This window comes from Epargyreus clarus, unplaced genomic scaffold, assembly GCF_041222505.1.
Source record: "Epargyreus clarus isolate Ecla_fem2 unplaced genomic scaffold, WU_Ecla_fem_2.2 ptg000009l, whole genome shotgun sequence".
In the NCBI taxonomy this organism is placed as follows: Eukaryota; Metazoa; Arthropoda; class Insecta; order Lepidoptera; family Hesperiidae; genus Epargyreus; species Epargyreus clarus.
Genome location: NW_027332217.1, coordinates 14,966,186 through 14,989,067, shown reverse-complemented (window position 1 = coordinate 14,989,067; position 22,882 = coordinate 14,966,186). Strand labels below are relative to the sequence as shown.

General features: G+C 41.0%; 1 protein-coding gene across 1 annotated transcript in view; it reads right to left on the bottom strand.

The window, feature by feature from the left end:
* Positions 1–9,634: 9,634 nt before the first annotated feature.
* Positions 9,635–22,882, bottom strand: part of gogo (thrombospondin-1 like protein golden goal) — a 238,814-nt gene continuing 225,566 nt past the window's right edge. The window contains 5 exon segments of the mRNA XM_073076862.1: positions 9,635–12,991; positions 13,497–13,612; positions 14,334–14,499; positions 14,903–15,076; positions 15,432–15,633. Of these exon segments, the coding sequence (XP_072932963.1) occupies positions 12,482–12,991; positions 13,497–13,612; positions 14,334–14,499; positions 14,903–15,076; positions 15,432–15,633 (1,168 nt within the window). The 3' untranslated portion in view covers positions 9,635–12,481.

Below are 22,882 nucleotides of genomic sequence, written 5' to 3'. Positions count from 1 at the left end.
GCTACAAACTCATACTACGGGTCGGAGACTTCAGCAAGAGCAGTCGAGTAAAGGAGATATAATTATAAAAATACACTAGTGTGTACTTACCTACGAATAATTTTAATATCGTTACTTTGTACCGTTTTTGTGACTATATTAATACATGACTACCTTCAGATGATTTTCATTTAATACTTGACAGGAGGAATGCACACTGTGTTGCCACATTGCCTAACGTAGTAGGCACGGCCTGGTCTTCCTGAGGAGTTTTCACTATACACTTCACAAGCACACGCGGTATCTACGTGGAAGGAACACGCATAAGTGGCCAAGTACGAGTCGAACTCACATACTAAGGGTCCGTACCACCGAAATTTGTCTGCTACCCTTATATTATAAAAAAGGTAAATATAATAGGAGTAAGCGTCAACCCTACGTAACAGAGTCTAACAGGCGCAATAGCTGGCTTCATCCGTCCTATCTAGCTATCGTAGGCACTAAGTGCTCACTTAGCTCTAGTGAAAGCCTTGATTACATAGGGCACGGCAAGCCCTTTTGGGTTTTACGACAAAAATTGGGTTGTGTTCCTACAAGGTTTTGATGTCGCATTGATGGTGAAGTAAACGTATAATAGTGACTAACTTGGAACATTTTCTACCACGTTGTTCCATGTAGAATAGTAAAGGAAAATACATGAATGATTTCGTAATATGTAACTGGATCTCACTATATACAGTGATAGAAAATGGTTGAAACTCGGCCTCTTAATCGAGGGGTTCCAGGTTCGAAGCAATTAGGAAGAAGGAAGAAATTAGGAATTAATTATCACTTCATATAATGTTGAAGGAAATCGCCAAAAAACTTCCTTAAAAACAAGAGAGTACTCGTATATATACACTGTCAAAATTTTAAGTGTTACTATCTATTACGGTTTAAGAGGTAGAGTCCTATGACAGACGGACAGATAGCGGAGTCTTAGTAATAGGGTTCCGTTTTTACCCTTTGGGTACGGAACCCTAAAAAAGGTTCTCAAAGATGTGCAAAGTCCACCACTTTGCACATAGCCAGCGCATATCGCGAAATCAACAAGTTACAAACGGCATATAAGCCTCCGACAAAGTTTAAAGACAGAATCCTATGATAACCAGCGGGCCCGATGTCTTGACTTAACCGGACCTCTGAAGCACAGTATGACGGATTAGTCAGATTAAACCACTAGTTCAACTACCGACTGACTTTGACCAGCGTCGGCCTTATAGCTAGATTTAAATGTATGTAATTGACTTATATACAAGGTAAATGTGAAACAGAGAAATTACACGATAATGTGTTATGACATGTCCTCAGGGGCAGCTGGTCCATTGGAGTATAAAAAAACGCTTTCTACACTCACAACCCCACAATGATTCACTTTATACATAGTTATATGACAAATACACAAACCTACATACCCACAAACAGAAATCTAAATTCATCATTTAGATCTGTCTGGCCGCGGACCGAACCCTGGACCCTCTGCGCGTCAGACCGGTATGTAGACTGTTCCGCACCGCGCATGTGAGGATGGCTTAAGGATCTAAACCTACCCCCTTGACACACATAGATAAGAAAAAAAATAGAAGTAACGTTTTATTTTAGGCCTCAAGTTACTCCAGATAAAAGACACCGACTGAAAACCTCTACAATATCGTTAAATGTTTATTATCATCTGCATAATTGGATCATATGTAACATACAGACAATATTCTTCTATTCAGTAATTGGTCATAGATTAGTAAAGACACTTCGCCGCCTTGAAATTGAATGAAGCCACAAATGGTTTATTAGTAAGTTCTTTTTTTTAATTCTTGACAAATAAAAACATTTTTAGAGAAAATTTACGAATAAATAACTAATACTGCGTAATTTACATAATAAATAAATAATTATTTCAAATATTTTAGGGACATTTTAGCACGGAGACGTGACAAAATTTTTACGCAACTATTTCAATTCTCAAAACTGGGTACATTTTCTTGTTAGGAGTGAGTAATCTTTACTAATCTATGTAATTGGTGTACAACATACAAGAGTACTATCTGTAAAGATCATTAATTACGTAGTAAATAATAGAGTAATAAGCGGATCTCATTATCAGGGACGCGTCATTACTCAACTAATTATATTATCGATTATCTGTTGAATAGAGTGTACTGTACAATATAGTGTTGATTGGTTTATTGGAGGGCACTCAGGAAGTAATAAATGCTATGTAGAGCATGACAGTAATACATTTTACATTAAGAGCCGAAAAATAAAGAATTTCTTGAGTAGAATTTGCCGTGCTTCAAGCGTATTGTAATTAGATCTATTTTTATTCTACTTTTTAATATGTATTCGAGTAAAGTCCACGTAGAGTAGAGTAGAGATGCCGTCCACACATCTGTAACCAATCTCAGATATGATTGAATTCTACCTGAAGTCGTCCAATATCCGTTGTTACAACACAGGTAGCTAGAAAGCCTCCTTTGGATTAATTTCTTACCAGACCTCAAACCAAAACACACTAGTGATAGACACTGCTGTTATAAAGAAATGTTTACGTATAGTCGTGGCACACACAGATAATAAAATTACAATGCACGGTGGACATTGCGTGGGCGTAGACACACAGGCCTGTATTGTACCTACCTATCTCACAATGGATCAACTTTATACAGAATTAGAGTTGCTATTCGTTACTGTTATTAAAGACTAAAATCACCATATGTTAGTGAACCAGCATCCACATCCTTCCATCAAAACGCTAGAAGTGTTTCAAATTGGATTTTTTTTTATTTATTTTTTTATAATATAGGAGTAGCAGACGAGCATGCAGTCCACCTGATGGTAAGTGGCTACTGCCGCCCATGGACATCTGTAATCAACCCCAGATAGGATTAGATATTCCTACCTGAGGTCGGCCACAGATGCGCCGCTACCCTGAGGACTAAGCTGGAACGCCTCGGAAAAGTCTGTCTCCCTTACCACACCCTCCAAACCGGAACACAGCAGCGCCTAACACTGCTGTTATTAGGTAGAAATAGGTGTGGCGGTGGTGCCGCCGGAGTCGAACCACAAACGGTTCTACCACATTCCAAAATAAAACAGTCACGACTTCGCGGTCATCACACTAGTTCTACCACCCTTCTACATTTCTGTTTTAATTACCCGACTGCCAAGGAAGGGTTATATTTTTCGCGCGTATCTTGTATGTTTGTCTTTCTTTATTTGATCCGATCTAACAAACGGCTGGATGAATTTCAACAGTTAAGGTGTCATTATATTTGTCTCAATGACCCGAGTGTCCTTAGATAGGTGTTAGTAAAAAAAATCAAAATGGCGGATTTTTGGCGCGAAATAGTAACACATTTAAAAAAAAAAGTTAACCGAACCTATCGAGTAGGGTATCAAATGGAAGGAAATTAAACGGAGATTATAAAAACATATTTGTATATATATAAAATAGTAAGGTGACTGACTGACTGACTAACTAAATGACTTTTTCATTTTTCAGAAATCAACGTACAGCCTAAACCAAGGACCTTACAGTTCTGAAATTTTGCACACAGGTTCTCTATATAGCTTGAATAAGTACTAAGAAAGGCCTTTTGGAAATTCTACCCTTAAGAGGGTAAAATAGGGGAAAACAGTTTTTTTGAAATCCTTTTATTTTGAAGCAACTACTATAAAATTTTGTATTTGGCTTTCTGGATAGGAACAAGGACGCACTTATTTATCCCCCTCCGAAAAATCAACCCCGTAGAAGGTAAAATATGGGTTAAAAGTTCATTTGAACAATCGTCAATTTTGAAGCAAACACTATGACATTTTGTATCAGGCTTGTTGGATAAAAATAATGAAATGCTACCTCTAACGAGGTAAAATAATGACCGAAACTTTGATTTACCGAAGTTATATATTTTATAGACCGTAAATGGTGAATTTTTTCGCGAAATAGTAACACGTTTTAAAAAAGTTAACCAAATCTATCGAGTAGGGTGTCAAAATAAAGGAAATTAAGAGGAGATTATACATACATTATATAATATATCTTATATATAAAATTCTCGTGTTAGTTACCGTACTCCTCCGAAACGGCTTCACCGATTTTCACCAAATTTTATATACATATTCAGTAGGTCTGAGAATCGGCCACTATCTATTTTTTTACACCTAAGTGATAAGGGTTGCTCATCCTTAACATTTTTTTTATTTATATGGCAACACAACGTTTGCTGGGTCAGCTAGTACATATATACTCGTATATACACATCGAGATGATTGTCTGACTAAATGAGTGAGTTGCTGTGCTAGAGACCAACGCAAAGGGAAACCGCTGAACTTAAGCGTGCTGGAATTTTACATATAGGTTCTTTATATAGCGTAAATGAACACTACGAGGATAAAATAGGATATTTATTGGCTTTCTGGATAAAAATAATGAAATGCCTATTTCACTGCTTTTGGAAATTCTACTTCAGCCTTTTTGGTGCAGTCGGGTTTTTGATTTTTTTAATTAATTACTTGTTTATTGTTTCATTAACTTAAGTAATTAATTAGCTCCTATTAATGGAATAGCTCATTATGAATTTCGCATTATTCAACTCTATCCAATAATTGTGAATACCATTGAATGTACTGATTGATTGTTATTAATTGAAGCTGGTTTTGGCACTTCACTCACTATGTTAATTAGTATAATACGGTTCATTGAAGATTGCAATCCGAAATGACCGCTTTTATATAATAGGTATATGTGTATTACTTAGGTACTTTGTGGTTCGACTTCATAGGCATTATTGCCACACCTATTTCTGCTTAATGGCTGCAGTATTCAGCGCTGCTGTGTTCAGGTTTGACGGTATGGTGGGAGTATGACGAGTACAAGGCGTTCCAACTTAGTTTTCGTATTTAACAACATATCTAAGTCAAGCTCCAGTAGGATTTTAATCCTATCTGTTAATTAGACATATCCATGGGCGTTACCACGCTAGTTTATTATATCAATGTGTCTCGCTTGAGAGAGAATGATCGAGAAGGAAGTAGAAGTAAAACATGTTGATACATCGTTTTTTGAACAACATTTTTTGCTAAACCAAATTATATTTTTATATTGTTCTCTCCTTAGACGTACTTTCAAGTAGTCTCATCTCTTAACTAAGAAGATTTTGAAATTCTATCAAACGTATAACTATTTCAGCTACTAAGTAGTGATAGCCTAGTGGTTAAGAAACACGGCCTCTTGATCGAGGTGTTCAAATCCCAGGCACGTCTCTGATTTTTCAAAGTTATGAACGTATTAATGAAGTTAATTATCACTTGCTTAAACGGTGAAGGAAAACATCGTGAGGAAACCTGCATATCTGAGAATTCTTAAAAAAAAGTTTTCAAAGGTATGTAAAGTCTACCAATACACACTTGGCCAGCGCGGTGGACTATGGCCTAATCCTTCTCATTCTGAGAGGAGACCCGTGTCCAGCAGTGGGACAGTAATTGATGATGTATACCTATTTATATAGTTCGTAATAATTAATCCGGCTAATCAATTCAAACATTGCATTGGGTCGTTAAGAAACATTAATCATCTGTAACGTCACTGTTGTCCGTTCATCGCAACAAAACGAAGCAACGCTTCGATCATATTGTGTTTGAGCGCAGCTGCGTTGTACATCAAAACTGTCTATATTGCTTAAGGCTGCGTTTACACGAGACATATTGCGGATTTTTATGTTGTGATGATATTGAAGTAGCACAAAATTATCCAGTACGCTTGGGGTAAGTGGCTAAAATCGCTTGCCTGTGTGGTTGAAAGAATGGATGAAACGAGAGTACCCAAACGTCTACTAAATGGTAAACCAGATAGGTGAAGAAATCGTGGAAGGCTAGAACTCAGGTGGCCAGATGGAGTTGAACAGGACCTGAAGACTCTGGGCGTGACGAAGTGGAAAGAGAGAGCCAAGAATAGACCAGACTGGAGAAATATTCTGGACCAGGCCAAGGCCCACGCGCCGCTGATAGATTATGATGTGTGTGGTTGAAAACAGATGCGTTGCTAATTTTGAAGATTAATTTGGGATGCCTTGGATAAGTATTTCGCTTTGGCCCTTTAAAGCGGAACACGGCCGCACTTAACAGAGTATGAAAACCATCTGATAGTTAGTCATCACTTCGGCCTATGGATATCTGCAACCAACTCCACATATAACAGTGGCTCTACCTTAAGCCGATCACATATGCATGGCCACTCTATTATCTTCGCCCTTATATTTATGTAAAATGCTATTCACACCCTTCGTGACCTCCCCGGTCGAAACATATCGATTCTACAATATTTCAAAATATCAAAAAAAAAAATTGGTTACGTTGATTTTTTAATTTCAGTAAGAAACGAAAACGCTTCATCTGATGATAAGTATTACCATTAGGTTGATTGTATACTTATATAAATATACTTTAATAAAAAATCCCTACCTTACAAATTGCTTCAATGTGTATTTTTAGTGCGGTCCGGGCCTTATAGCAACACCAATATAGCAAAGTGACGCTCAGGACTGAATCGAGTCACAGCATGAGAGAGAATTGTGTCGGAACTAGAATCTCGTTAGTTCATAGGTATTCCAATTTATAGTTGATCGCAAGTCAAGTTATCGAAGGTTTTTATCACACTAAACTTATTATGGCACGATTCTGTTCTGTCATTATTTTAAAATAGTTCTTTTGTGTATTTTTTCGAGTGGAAAGCTGATCTCTTTAATATTCAGCTGTATTAATTTGTACCTATTTATAATATTATATTTGTACCTATTAATTTATATTGAAGGTGGTAGAACCCTTTATGGTTCCACTGCGGCGGCACCACCGCCACACCTATTTCTACCTAATAACAGCAGTGTTAGGCGCTGCTGTGTTCCGGTTTGAAGTGTGTGGTAAAGGAGACAGACTTTTCCGGAAGTTTCAGCTTAGTCCTCAGGGGTAACGGCACATCTGTGGCCGATATCAGGTAGGAATATCTAATCCTATCTGGTGTTGATTACAGATGTCCATGGGCGGCAGTAGCCACTTACCATCAGGTGGACTGCATGCTCGTCTGCTGCTCCTATATTATAAAAAAAATAGTCTAAAATAACTAAAAAATTATAGTAGATACGTAATAAGGAATCAGAAATTGACTTATAATTATTTTAAGTATGTGCCTTACAACAGGGTAGTGATTATATTGCTGTTAAGAATACTTGTAATTATTTTTAATGCCATAAAAGAAGTAGTGAACATGAAGCCTAAATAATATTAAGTGGTTACTATAGGAACCGATGTAATTTACTCTTCCCGAACCAAGATGAAACACCTCGAAAAATGTAATCCAATTAAAAATGAATTTTACATACATTTCATTTCGGTCATTATTTACGCATCATTATTTTTTTACTCTTTTGAAGTTACAGACGTGATTACTAGGTATTATACCAAACAATATATATCTATATAGCTCGTACATAAGATTAAAATATATTAAATCGCGAATTTCGTCAAACTTACTACAGCATCGCAAAATTTCCGTGGAAGCTAATATTTTATCTAGGCCTTTGTAGAATCACGTTATCGGCTGGAATGTAATATAAGGCGGTGTGGCATGCTCCAATTAGACCAGGCCGTGTCCCGTCGCGATCGATCATATAAGCACAGACGCTTGATATGTAGAGGTTACTTGTTTTTTTTTAATTGTCGACAAGAAAGGCTACAATTAAAAATATGTACTATGTAAACTTAGGTGCACGACAGTGCGTTAAGCCAAGTGCGTATAAGTTCAAATGAATTTGAACGAAAATGAAATACGGTATTAAATTTTGAAAATTGTTTATTTTACTGGCTGATTTATTCTTTATAGCATTGCGTTGCAATAATTGAATTTAATTTGTAGTATTCTCATTTAAAAATATGCTTTCTACAATCACAGCCCACCACACAAACTCTCACACCCAGAACAGAATGGTGACCGCTCCGTCACGTGAGTCATCTTTTCTAATCTCATTTCATATTATCTCATTTCAAGTCATATCATCTTGCCTCATTACATCTCATTCCGATTCCGTTAAATTATTTTTATTTAAAACAATTAAACCAAATTCTGACATCTCAACTTAGTAGTGATTTCATTAGATTCAAGCCTACATTTATTGTTTCAGTGTATTAGTGACGTCATTACTTTTGAGTACGTCAGCTCTGTGTAATAGCTATTCTGTGTCCGGTCACAGTATGTAAGTAATAGCTTTACATCGTTACTCCTGGCCGGTAAGCGACCATCAGACCCGGGATAGATAGCCTGCCTGTAATTATTTCTGTAGATAAGATTACTTTATTAAGGCTAAATTTATAACATGATATTCTGTGAAACTGTGATGTAAGGAAAAACTGGTTTAGGTTATATTGGTTCGTAGAGGGTCCTGTTTTTCAATAGAGAGTGAGCATAGATTTTATTTCTGAGTCACAGTGTTTTTGTGTAAGTGTACACGACAGTGTAAAATACACATACTCGTAAATGTGAAGTGTGGAGGAAATGTGGAATATATTATGATTCATGTATTGCAGTCACCTATTTGGTGTAATCATATTATATGGCTATACTCGAATAATAAGAAATTCAGAACATAAATGTATTTTCTCATTCACATTTGTACCTCACCGGAATTGAACCCGGGACCTCTTGCGTGCAAGATCAGTGACTACTGTCGTAATGACAGGTAATGTAGTTTAATTTATTGCATTCAACTTTATTGTGTTGTATAGTTTTTTCTTACATTTCTTCATTTATTCAAAATGTTATTATACCATAAAAATTGGTACAAAAGGCGGACTTAATACTAGAAGCATTCTGTACCAGTCAACCTTTGGGTAAAGCAGAAAATATGCAAAGCGGTATTTATACGTTCTATAATAATAAACAAATGGGTACTAGATATAAAATATACACAGGTGGGTCACATTACATTAAGAACATTCGTAAAATGTGTAACATTTACCTGAAACATCGACACAAATTCTATTTTACTTTGTACTAAGGTCACGTAATACACGTCGTTATCCAGAACCCAGCCCTAGTACAAATTAAATAATAGTGCCTAACATAAAACCAATAATTAGGACATATATTATTCCGCCCACGTCTAGATCATAGGTTCACTTTATATCAAAAAAAAAACAGGTACATTTTTTTGTATAAAAGTTATATATTTTTTTCGTTTTCTGTAATGTTAGAATTGTTACCTAACTGTAGTGTATCACCTTGTGGGTAGTTTGTGTCCAGCGCATACGATACGGAATGAGAACGGACTGTGCGGGGACAGTCATGCTAGACCGTCGGTGAGGACGAGCTGTTGGTGCGTCAGCGAGCCAAATGGGGTTTAAATGATACTGCTATACCGACGTTGAGTCGGGAACACTACACTTACTTTTTGGAAAAATAATAAAATTTGACTAGAGCCATGAAACATGAAACTTTAGAAACAAAACAAACAAACAAACAAAACGAATGATTAAAAATATTTCGAATTCTTTATTACTCGAAATATTTAATCCTCCGACCCGGATAGAATTACTTTAAGTCGAAAATCGGGGCAAAAATGAAACAATAATATCAAATACAAAATAAAACCACTTTATTGACTTCATTTTGAATAAAACAACATTCTTATACTAATGATTATTATAAACATATTTCAATAAATGCGTTGAATATTTCGTATCTACCTTCAAAAGTAAAAAAGTAAATAATTTGAAAAAAGAACAAACACTTTAACAAGCAAAATTTATGGCAGTTGTGTTGTAAAGCAGTGTTATTGAGGGTAGACGCAAAATAGTATATTTAAAATAAATTATTATTATACGATATTCATATACATTATTATTATTATCTTATACTAAACATAAATTAGTAAATGCATTTATAAACTCTTAACCGTAACAATAAAAAAAAACATAAATAAATTCTTTAAAAAATGACCAGGCAAGGTGAGATCAATTATAAAATTTGGTTATCATTTCACCGATAAAATCCAAGGCATAAATAAAATACTTTAACCCACAAAACTATTGTTATTCATATGTAATGATTAAAGTTACAAAATTCGTACTTCAGAACCATTAGAATTTATTTAACAAAAGTCAACTAAATATCGAAAATCATATACCATTCCACTAGTCGGTAACAAAAGGGAGTAGAATTGTTTGTTTAAAACTAACCCCCAAACGAACGTTCGATATTATCTTTCATCAAACTACGAGTAGTTACATTAGTAACAATCAAACTAAGTTAAATTAGTTTGATTGAAACATATCCACACATTTTAGTTCTCCCTAACATACCAACACTCCGAAAATTATACATTAAGCTGTATTTAAGCTCCGTACACACCATCCGTGTACCCAACTTGAACAAACGGATCATGTGTAAGTCGCTTATTATTGCACTGCCCGAAATGTCAGTCTTCTAAAATTTAAAATAAATAGGCCGTCTGTAGCCTACACTTAAATTCGACCACCAAATAATTTCTCCAGAACTTGGCTTTACTTTACGCATTGGATTCGGATTGGATATTTCGTCCACCGTATTCTATTTAATATATTTCTTTACAAGGAAGATTACATGAAACTTAATATTTTTTAACAAAAACTAACTTTCTTAAATTGACTTAAACAACAAAATATGTATAATGATATAATGAAAATTAGTAGTAGCCGTCTAAAGAAAATAATTATATAAAACAAAACTTGACTTCGTAGTCAGTACATCGAGAGCATCATTATACTATACTGTCAAATAGAAAATTAGAGTAGACGGAGAATAACACTTTATTTTTATTGCATTATATATATTGTATAAAAAGAATTTAATAATACTCAGATTAAACAGTAAACAGGAATACAGTGGGTAGCGTGCATTATCATATAAATAAAGTACAATAATTCAGTTTAAAATGAATGTTTGGACGCACGGCAGTGTTCCCACCAAGTACGATTTTATTTCATCCGAGAAAGAATATGTATGGCTAACAGATCACATCCTAAGACACATAGAAGTGAAATAGATGAATTATCCTACGCGTCTTTGATTCACAAATTATTATTTACGATTATAAAATTCTAATTTTACACTAACAATGTGTCACTACTAAGTACATAATAATATTTGGTGACTAAATGGCATGAAATCTTTTGAAAAATATACTATCGTATGAAAATGGTCGTCGTGATATGAGTTTTATCCACATATTGGTCCTTAAAACGCCTAATGGAATGTGTGGAGAATGAAATGAAATCTTATTAAAACTTCGTGATTAATTAATGTTACTTCAATACAAATAAATAAATTTGAACTGAAAGCTTAAGTTGTTCAAAGGACGAGAGCCCGAGAGTGAGGAAATTGTCTCACCGCTAAAGATAAACGAGCCACGAAATGTCGGAAATGTTGTCTCTAAGTAAGCTAAGTGCAGCATCTTTCATGGCTGCTACAGTAGTCTTATATTCCTTTGACTATGTACATAAGACATTAACACTATTGAGTGAAAAGACAACTATTGAGACAGATTGTCTAACAATATTTATTGACACTGAAAATAGTGCAAAAGTCAGTGACTATGCAACACGCACGGCTATAAATTATACACTAAATTTCCGATTTCAAATGATAGAATGATATCCATTGAAATAATTGATGATTAATATGAAATAATAAGTAAATTAGTATTATTAGTTATTTGTCTCATAAGACTCAAATTATTGTTTTCTAATCTTTCATCGCCCATCGTTTATCGTTACACAGTGAGACACGTCTATCGAATCAAACAAGAATACAAACGGAAATTAGAGTAATTAAATTTTCTATAAACGTTCACCCAAATTATAACTTTCTCTATTCAATTACAAGATTTATGTAAATCAAAATTGGATTCTGTTGACTCGTAAAACATTATCGACCTTTATACGAATAATGAATTCAATATGTTACATATATTTATCTAATTAGGGTACACAGAGAAATGGTATATTAAAACATTTACAAGTGGAGTTTTATTCAATTGTCTGAACTAAAATTATATTATGTCCTACTACATTATATTTTGTATGTGTGAGTGTACATAGATACTAGAATTCTCTTTGCTTGCGAGGGTGTTAATAATCTAATTTACCCCATTGTTTATACGTGTGTTTATATTTCTGCATGATATTACCACCTAGACATCTATTTTCATACATGGTCAAAGACTATGTACTAGTGAAATTATTTCTATGAGGTGAGTGGTTAAGTACTTCGGTATCTCCTTTTAATTAAGACAACATTTTCTTATATATTTTGACTACAGACCCAACATTGGGTTCCAATCACAAATAGTATAGATTACACAAATTATAATTACACATTCTTTGAGAATGAAAACGATTCCTTAAAGGTTTACAGTGCCGAGAAGTTTTCTATTCCCATTTATTAAGCTTTGACATCAAATCTATCGCTTAGTCTATTGCTATCTGGTGAATCATCAGCAAATTTGATTTCATTCGACGATTCAGAGTCATCTGCGAATTTTATATCGTTAAAATCCGTTGTTCTCTTAAGAGTATCGTCTTTCTCTCTTGCTGTATCATTAACCCTTTTTAGCGTTGAAGAGTTATCATAGTCTCTGTTCTCCCGTCTATGGACCTTGATTGGAGACATTGATAAAGTTAAATCCTTCATTGGTATCCCCATAGCATTTTCATCTTTTTTCTTTCGATTTCTCTTAGGTAGTTTGGGAGAATTTTGCAAGTCACTTACGCTGAAATTGAGGGGTTGTATTATGTTACCTCTATCCATTACTTTTCGTATAGACTTAATGGATTCATTCGATCTGTTACTGCGATTGTCTGAATTTCTTTTCAAAGTACTGGATGATGGCCTATCTTCTGGTGATTCTGTGTTGCTGCCTGGACTAGGGCGTAAGTCCTTGGGTAACACCTCCTGTAAAATAGCTTATGGTTAAAGAGATGTACATTAACTGTAATGATTTGTTTGCTGGGAGAATAACCTTGATTCCATCTTGTAATCTTTTAACACATATATAAAAAAATCTGACTGAAAGGGTGTGCTAAAGCTAAAATTATTTGATATGAATTGTTTCAACCTAGTGTACGAGCTAGTTAGGTCTCAATTAAGATTTGGAATAGATAAATGTTCGCGGTAGTAACCACATTACAGTATTCAGTCTGATCAAATTCAGATTCATAAATATAATATTTCATTAATGTGTACTTAAATATAACATCACGATACAGCAACCGTGAAATATATAATATAAGGTAAAAGTTTAGATATCTATATCAACGATAATTTCGACCAAATACCTTCTATTAATCATTCCGATACATCTGTCATCTACTTAAAGAAATATAATATTTCAACGTTCCCGAAGAGCTCATCAAATAATGGGGAGCATAAAAATACCATTTTCCTTATTGTTGCTTACCTCATAAATGGGGGCTCTGTTTTCGTCGATTTCTTTTATTATATCCCCTTCTTCCAAGGGAGGGATCCATACTAAAAAAGCCGGATCCATCCCTAAATATGAGCCAGGAACCGAACCTATAAAACAGTTAATCATATTAGCGCTTTTGTCAGTTGTTTATTATCTTTGTTTATCTGCTTCAAATAAATACAGTAAATCCGCGATGATTCAACCGCTATCTTGTGGGCTTCTTCTTGTATCACGCCAAGATAAACTTTCATCAATTTATGTTTGAATAAAGTTACTACTGTTACGCGATCGTGTAAAGAGTGACGGGACCTGTGTTATTCTGATTGTGTAACTGAGATATCTTTATTAACCCTGTGCTATCTTCTTCTTTAACGCAGATTAAAAAAATCAATATTATTTCCCCTACATTATTATTTTTTATATTCTTTTGGAAAAGGAGTATCTAGTTGGAATACTAGATACTCCTTTTCAAAAGTTTCAAAAGACTACAAAATTCCCGCGCGTCTACTGTAGAAATAAACATAATTATTATGAATTCAAAAACCCGATTGCTTAAAAATATAATTATGTCGATCTAGATGAATACAACGTCACCTCATGTTTTAAAATCGGTCAAGTTATTTGGGCTTCAGGGCGTGCAAAAAAAATAAGCCAAACTTACATACATACATACCTACATATGCTCAAAAAACATTTCCCTCCTCCCTTTCAAATTTTGAAGTCTCTAAATTTAATATTAAACCCAGTCAACTCTAGGAACTAAAACTAATATAAATTAATTATACTATTCTAGTAAATCGTTAAATTTACCAGACTTGATCCTCTCACCAGCATTGTTAACTTCGTAATCGTAATAGTCGATCTCCATTTCAGGGTGTGATGTGAGACTCAGGTCGGACTTGAGGAGCCGTCGATTGCAGTTCTCCTTCGTGTGCTTTGGATTGTCCCGGATCCTGGCGGCGGAGACCCCACTCAATGCGGGGGAATACCAACCCTGGATAAGTTTGATAATTATGTAAATGGAAGAAGAGATGAAGAAAACTACAAGAAACAGAAATTCTGCTCTGCACCAATGGAAAACAAACTGTTGCTATATAACAATAAACAATACTGATATACGAAACATTTTACGATATTATTATCAATTTATAATCAATGGTAATTAGTGATTCTATCAATATTATAACTGCAGCTTTCTTAAAGAAGGGAAATGCAGAAAAAATATTGATAAGATCATAATTGATGAAATCGACAGTTGAAGAATAGCAGTTCAGCATATTCTGACAATTGGATAAATCCACCTGGTGGTCTCTTTTTTAATGTTATAAAATTTTCATTAACTTAGTCTGCATTATTTGAAAATTCTAGGTCTAACTACATGTACTATAGTCACTTACATTGGTAAGTGTAGCAGCAGAAGTAGAAGACGAGGCGCGGCTTGCGCTTCTGTCCTTTTCCCACGCGCTATTTCTATCTTTTTCACTGCAGCTGACCTCACTGACGTTAGTAGAGCTGGTTCTCATCTCAACAGTATCCGCTTCGCTAGTTGATGCTTGAGGCGGCGACGTGATCTGTTCGTACAAATTTGAGAAACATTATGTTTAGGAACTGCTTGGTAAACCACCGATTCAAAATGATTCTAAACAGTTTAATTAAAATCTTGACATCTTTTATATTAAGCGCTCGTCGAATAAAAAATTAAATAATGTTGCAGAATTTAATAGTTTACATTTGTGTTAATTAAAAAAATACACAAGTCACGATCTGTAAACACGAAAACATGAAACACAATTTTAACACATAAACCAGAATTGGATGTAGCAGTGGCGAAAACTCATACAAAACTGATTGTATATGAAACAGGTGATGCTCATATGAACGTGGTTGTACCCTATCGCCTACAGTTAACATCTTCATCCAACTAACCTGAGGAACAGACACATGCGTATTGGACACCGTGTGAGACCGTCTCAACGGCGACGGTGCAGCTGAAGCAGCCACGTTGCAGGACCTGGCGGGCGCGCTGCTCGACGACACGGTCTCCGGAGTGATGGTGGCGGCGCTGGCCTCGCTGCACACGCTTGCGTTGTCACCCTCCACCTCCGCTGCGGCTTCTTCTTCTGCGTCCCTGGTAGGATATAGTTTATGACATTATGATATCATAAGTATATGATGTAAGGATATTACGCTTTTGGTAGATATAAGAGAGTCCCCCCCCGAAAGGGCTGCCACCTTGTCGTGGTGGGGGGGCTTGCGTGTCCTAATGATCCCTGAGGCTATACGGCAGAGATACTCATACCGGAAGGCGAAGGGTGAAGGACCAGACTAAGAGTGGCCCACAGGGGATCTCACCCCTGTAAAAAAAAAGAAAAAGATGAAAAAGGCTAGTTGTGAAAACGGTCTCCAGGTGGGTACCCGAGAGGGAGAATCCCACCCCTCTGCTTCGGTGGAGGGCTGCCCCACGTACTCTGGAGGGGGCAACAACAGCCTCGTAGGTCGGCAACCCGCCGACCTCCGTAAACGCGACCACAGCATTCACACAACGGACTCCGAAAATATGCAAAACGAGATGGAAAACACGCCCGCTTCAAAAGCGGTAACGAGAAAGGTGCGGAACACCAGAAGCAGGGCACCAACACCCGCTGCTTTATCGGACGGAGGTGATTTCTCAGACTGCTCTGCACAGTCAGCCATGTCCACGCAGTCCATAGCCACAACAAAGGCCCGCAAGAGAGCACTGCCCACGAATGGCGGAAGTGATGGTGAACGACCGAAGCGGAAGACATCAGATCTCCAGGATAAAGTTGGGGATTTCTTAGTGCCCCCGCTTCCGGCCTCACAGATTAGGACGAAGGCTTCCCTCCCGAGTGCCGAGGAATTAGGACGGGAAATGAACGGGCAGCCCACTGGTGACCTAGGTTCTTGCATTACCGAGAACTTAGAAGTCATCGAGAAGATCGCCGATAAATCCCGCAATATGAAAGGGGATTTAGTGCGAGCCATTCGTCTGGCCGTCCGCAACGTGCAGGCAGCAGCGTCGGAAGTGGTGCAGCGAGCAACCACTGCACAATTGGAGAAGGAGAACGCCACACTGCGTTCTCAGCTCGCTGACCTGCACGGAAAGGTGGAGGCTCTCACGACGGAAGTGACCGAGTTACGCCATGGGAAAATGCCAATTAGACCTGAGCCACCCCGGGCTGAACCGAGAAGTGTCAAAAACACGGAGGATGCTCTGATGGACCGGATCGGGTCCATAATGGATAAGAAGTTAGCCTCTTTCAGGGACGAGCTGTTTCCCGGTAGAGCTATCCGGCCTCCCCTAGGGCAAAAGGCCTCGCTCAATGCTCCCGCGCGTGCCCCAGTGCCCGCGGTGCCGCAGCAGCCTGCGGTAGCGCCAACCTCGGCTGCGCAGGATGAAACTTGGGCAACCGTGGTGGGGCGTAAGGCCAGAGCGAAACAGCGACGGCCGCTTCTGACTCAAATGGAGCTAGCGCGGAGGCAATCTCCGAGTCGGGGGCGAAGGAAGAATGCCTCCGAACAGCGTCCTTGCCTGAAACAAGTACCGGCGTCTCAGACACCCAAAGTGGGCCAGACTCCTAGGAGGAAAGCGGCCAAACAGAGGCTTCCGCGAGTCCCAAAATCGGCGGCAGTCACCGTCACGGTGCCCGAAGGGTCGAATGTTACCTACGCAGAGGTTATGAAAACTGCGAAGGGGCACATCAAGCTGGCAGATCTAGGCATAGCGGAGTTGCGGCAAAAGAAAGCCCTGAACGGTGGCCTGCTGCTTGAGGTGGCCGGTGAAGACTGTGCTGGGAAAGCCGATGCACTTGCCGGGAAGCTGCAAGACGCTGTCGGCGAGATGGGTGTTAAGGTGGCGAGACCTACCAAGCAGGGCGAGGCGCGGGTGATGGATTTGGACGATTCCGTCACCCAGCAGGACGTCGCAAATGCTATCGCCGTGGCATGTGGATGTATCGCCACTGATGTTAGAGTCGGAGAGATCCGGCGGAGGCCCTCGGCTTTGGGGACGGCATGGGTGCGCTGTCCCCTTACGACCATCCGTAAATTGGCCGCCGCGAAGCGACTCCTTGTCGGATGGGTGTCCGCGAGAGTGGAGATTCTGCCCTCCAGGACACTCCAATGCTTCCGCTGTCTTGAGATGGGGCATGCAAGGCATCAGTGTACCAGCACTAAGGATAGAAGCGCACTGTGCTACGTATGTGGCGAGCCCGGTCACAGGGCCAGCCAATGCGGAGCACAGTCACCGAAATGTGCTCTATGCGCGGACTTTGGTCTTCCAGCCGACCACCGCCTTGGTGGCAAGAGGTGCACGCCTCCAAAACGTAAGAAACGAGGCAGCGGAACAAACGAGCCGGTCGCGACGGCTGACTCGTTACGGACAGATGGGCCTGCGCGTCCCAGCGCTTCGTCCCATTGTCCACCAGCGGAAGCGATGGACTCCTAATGGATAGGTCTCCGTCACTTAAAGTCCTCCAGGGGAACTTAAACCACTGTCGCGGGGCGCAGGACTTGCTCCAGCAATGCCTCGTAGACTGTTCGGTTTCTTTGGCAGTAGTGGCGGAGCCCTATAGAGTTCCAGAGCATCCGCGGTGGGTCGGAGACGACGCGCAGACCGTCGCCGTGTACTGGGCGAGTGGCGAAGGAGATCCTCCGTGCTCCAGACTCCACTCTGAGCGGGGCATAGTCGCAGTGGAGTGGGGTCCCATTGCTGTATTGGGGTGTTATGTCTCCCCCAATTGCAGTTTGGCGGCGTATGAGACGTTCCTCGATCGAGTGGCAAGCTGCGTTCGCTTCTGTTTTCCCCGCCCTGTAATTGTCCTTGGCGATTTTAACGCACATTCAAGGGCTTGGGGAAACAGGCGCGACAGCGCCAGGGGAGAGGCAACACTCGAGTGGGCAGCCGGGCTCGACCTACGTCTTCTGAATCGTGGATCGGTCAGTACGTGCGTGCGTTGGCAGGGAGAGTCGGTCGTAGACCTCTCATGGGCGACTCTTTCTGCCGAGCGGTTGGTGACGGGCTGGAGGGTAGCCGAAGACCTTGTCACGCTATCTGACCATCGCCACATAATACTGGACGTAGTGTTGCAGCTTCCGGCTGCTGACACCCGCGGGACGAACGACCGTCCGCGTCGATGGGCACGAAAACGTCTCAATCGGGACCTGCTTGTCGCTGCTGCCCACGTCGTGGACTGGTCAAACGCTGCTGAGGGGGATGACCAACTCGATCTCGAGGGGGAGGCTATCCGGCTCAGGGATGACATGACGGCCATCTGCGATAGCGCGATGCCGCGTGCCGAACCGGGCTGGAGGCGCCCTGTGTACTGGTGGTCGGAGCACATCGCACGGCTGCGTGCGGCCTGCCTGCGCGCTAGACGCCAGTACACTCGGGCGCGACGGCGTCGGTCAGCGGGCGCTACGGAATGGGAGGAGAAGTACGTGGAGTACCGGGCCGCAACGACTTTGCTTCAGGGCGCAATCGCCGAAAGCAAGGCCCGGAACTGGAGCGCGCTCGTGGAGGGGCTAGACCGGGACCCATGGGGACGCCCATACAGGATGTTTCTCGGCAAGCTACGTCCATGGGTGCCTCCGCTCACGGAAACTCTCGACCCGCTTTTCGTGGACACAGTGGTGGACAGCCTGTTTCCAGGAACCACTGACGAATCGGGTCCTCCCGCCGTGTCGCCTGAGCGCCCTGATTGGTCAGATGACTTGGCGGTGACCGAATGCGAGCTCGAGAGTGCCATTAAGCGCATGGCGAGGCGAAACACTGCCCCGGGGCCGGACGGAATCCCAGGTCAGGCATGGGTCTTAGCGCTGACGGTGTTGGGGGGGAGGCTGCAAAAGCTGTTTACCGCCTGCTTCCGCTACGGACAGTTTCCGTCGGTGTGGAGGCGGGCGAAGCTAGTGCTAGTGCATAAGTTGGGCAAGCCTCGAGACTCCCCATCAGCGTATAGACCCATTTGCCTATTGGATGAGGCAGGCAAGCTATTCGAGAGGATAATTTCCTCTCGAATTAGCTATCACCTAGCATGCCATGGTCCGGACCTGTCCGAAGACCAGTTCGGCTTCCGGCGGCAGCGTTCGACGATGGACGCCATCCTTCGTGTCCGAACGCTCTCAGAGCGGGCCATATCTCAGGGTAGAGTAGTTTTGGCAGTCAGCCTTGACATTGTCAACGCTTTTAACTCTCTGCCCTGGAGTGCGATCATGGAGGGCCTGTCTGCACATGAAGTGCCTTCATACTTACGGGAGGTTCTTAAGGCCTACTTGTCAGACAGGCGTATCCGCTTCCCAGGCCGCTATGGGAGCGTTCGGGGTAGGAACGTCGTGCGCGGGGTACCGCAGGGTTCGGTACTGGGCCCACTACTGTGGAATATCGCGTATGACGCAGTGCTGAGAACGGTGCTCCCACAAGGAGTGAGCATCGTCTGCTACGCCGATGACACCCTCGTTCTTGCAGAAGGGGTGTCTTTTTGTAGAACGGTTCGGCTAGCAGAGCTCGGGGTGGCACGCGTCATAGGGAAGATCCACGGGTTGGGCCTACAGGTCGCGTCCCAGAAGACCGAGGCGATGTGGTTCCACGGCCGTGGACGTAGAGTCGAGTCAGCTGAAACTTCAGTGCGCGTCGGTGAAGCGGACGTCCGGATAGGCAGGTACATGAAGTATCTTGGCCTTACACTGGACGACCGCTGGTGCTTCGATGAGCACTTTGACCGTCTCGTCCCCCGGATTCATAAGGTAGCGGGTGCCTTGCACAGACTGCTGCCAAATCTCGGGGGACCAAGGGAAGAAGTCCGCCGCCTCTACGCGGGTGTGATACGCTCGATTGCGCTCTACGGCGCGCCGGTATGGTCGGACAGATTGTCTGTCTGCCGGCGCCGCGCGCGGAAATTGAATTCCGCGCAACGTATGATCGCAATCAGAGTCGCCCGTGGGTATCGTACCATATCGTATGAGGCGGCGACAGTCCTGGGGCGGCTTCCGCCTCTGGACATTCTGGCGGATATGGACGCACGGGTCTTTCATAAGATCCGCGTCCTCCGCCAGAGGGCTGAACCCTTTAACGAAGAGACGGTCGCAGCGCTTCGTAGAAGAGCCAGGTGGCGTGCTCTGAGGTGCTGGCGTGATCGACTCCTGGAACCACACAATATTCGCCAACGGGTGGTCGACGCAATCCTGCCGAATTTCAGGGCTTGGTTGAGAAGTAAAGGTCGTGTGACGTTCCGCCTGACTCAGATACTCACCGGACATGGCTGTTTCGGTGAGTATCTGAATAGGATAAGGAGGGAGGAGACGGCCCAGTGCCATCATTGTGAGTGCGACGAGGATTCTGCACAGCACACGCTGCAGTACTGTCCAGCGTGGGAGTCTCAGCGGCGGATCCTCGTCGAAAAAGTGGGACCGGATCTCTCTCCATCGGCCGTCATCGGGGCGATGGTTCAGCGTAGCGAAGCCTGGGATGGCATGATCACCTTCTGCAATGACGTAATGTCTGCAAAGGAAGACGCCGAACGAGCTAGGGAGCGCGCTGAACCCGCTCGCAGGAGAAGGAGGAGGCGCCGCGGGCGTAGATAACGCCTCCAGGCGCGGTGTCCCTGTAGTTCCGGGACCAGAATAGGGCTACAGTATCTCCTGCTTGTCGTAAGAGGCGACTAAAAGGGGCTTTCGGGGTTGCGGATGGTAAGAGTGGGAGCTCGAACCGTCCGGCCAACGACCCCGGGAAGGACGGCGGTATGTGTGGTCGCATACCGTCGTGTACATCGGACGGTGGGGTGATTCAATCTCACTTGGGCGGAGCCCGACGGGGCAGTGCGCTGAGAGGACTCCGGTTGCGTTCCTTTGGAGATCCCGGAGTCCTCTACGCAGCGCTGAGGACGGCCACCGAGGGGGTTTTAGTGCGGTAAAAATCCCACATAACCCCGTGTCGCTCCCACGGCACCGGGTACCTTTTGAAGGTTTCCCCCTCGAGAAGAAAAAAAAAAAAAAAAAAAGATATAAGAGAGTCATTTTGTTGTGAATATCTATTACATCTATCAAAAGTTGTGTTCAAATTAAAAATCTTCGTTGGAGACATAAGACATTATCTGACACGCAGATGTACAATCCTATGGGATACACATATAAAATAGTAAATTTGGGTTTTTGATCTGATCTGGATGATTGTGTGATCATATTTTAAAATGATAAAATTTTGATCTGATCTGGATCTGGATTATATTTTAAATCCATAAAATTAAGTTATATATATTTTGCTACCCGTATATTATGTGTTTTGCAAAAATGTGTTGGTTGTTCGTCCTTAAAATAGTACCTACATTAAAATACTTCTACATTTTACATTTTATTTTCATCAGAAAATTAAATTCACGATCCATCTATACAAAGCTTTTAGTGCAACCCTAGAGAAAAGCTCCCGTTTTTTCTTTCAATTATTGTATTTCACATAAGCTCTTCCCTCCCGTACGTGCACAAACAATAGCGACAATCGCTCGCTAATTGTGCTTCTAAGAGAGCTTCCTCAGAGCTTTGAGCTAAGCACTAATGTACTTATTACTGTTTTTATTTCGTTTGTTTGAGCACTCACTTTGATCGGTCTCTTGTGAAAGTAAATTTTATTTATAAAGTCTCGGCTGCATCTCTTCGTGTTATTAGGCACTGACCCACAACAGAGGAAGGTTTATATATTCTACCATTATATCAAATAGTGAAGGAAGATAGACACGAGTTAGTGTCCAACCTGTGACAGATGTTTTCAAAATAAGTCCTGCAATAAAATTTGACTCAGTAGTCAAGATACCAGTATATCGTGTCCTCCACCATTTACCTACTAGCTATCAATTTTCCTTTTTTTATCTATTAACTGATTTACTTTTATATATATAGAATGAGACTGGGTACTTATCTGTGTATAGTAGAAAAACGATGATGCATCATTAAAGGACTCCAGTATTTGGCGAAACGCGTATAGAAAGATTTAACAGATGTACCTGTATATTTATTAAAATATTTATTCCATACAAAAATGTTAAAATTTTAATCAATACCTGATTCTGCAGTAAACCCTATATACATATAAAAGTATCAAAAATTTGCAATTTAAAAAGACTTTTAGAAAAATATGCGAACAGAAAAGCGTTGTAGCGTACTCATTTCCTTCAGATGCGAATACCCAAAAAGTTATTGTTGACCTTTCCACTTTTGCCAGAACACACAGTGTGAAATTGAAATTGCATTTTTCTTTTCGATGCAAACTGAAAACGAATTCCGCCTATCAAGTACTGGCCACAATCGGAACTGAAAAAGGATCGGCAGTATTTTAAATTCAGCGCGCGTCGCCTGACAGCAAATACTGGAAA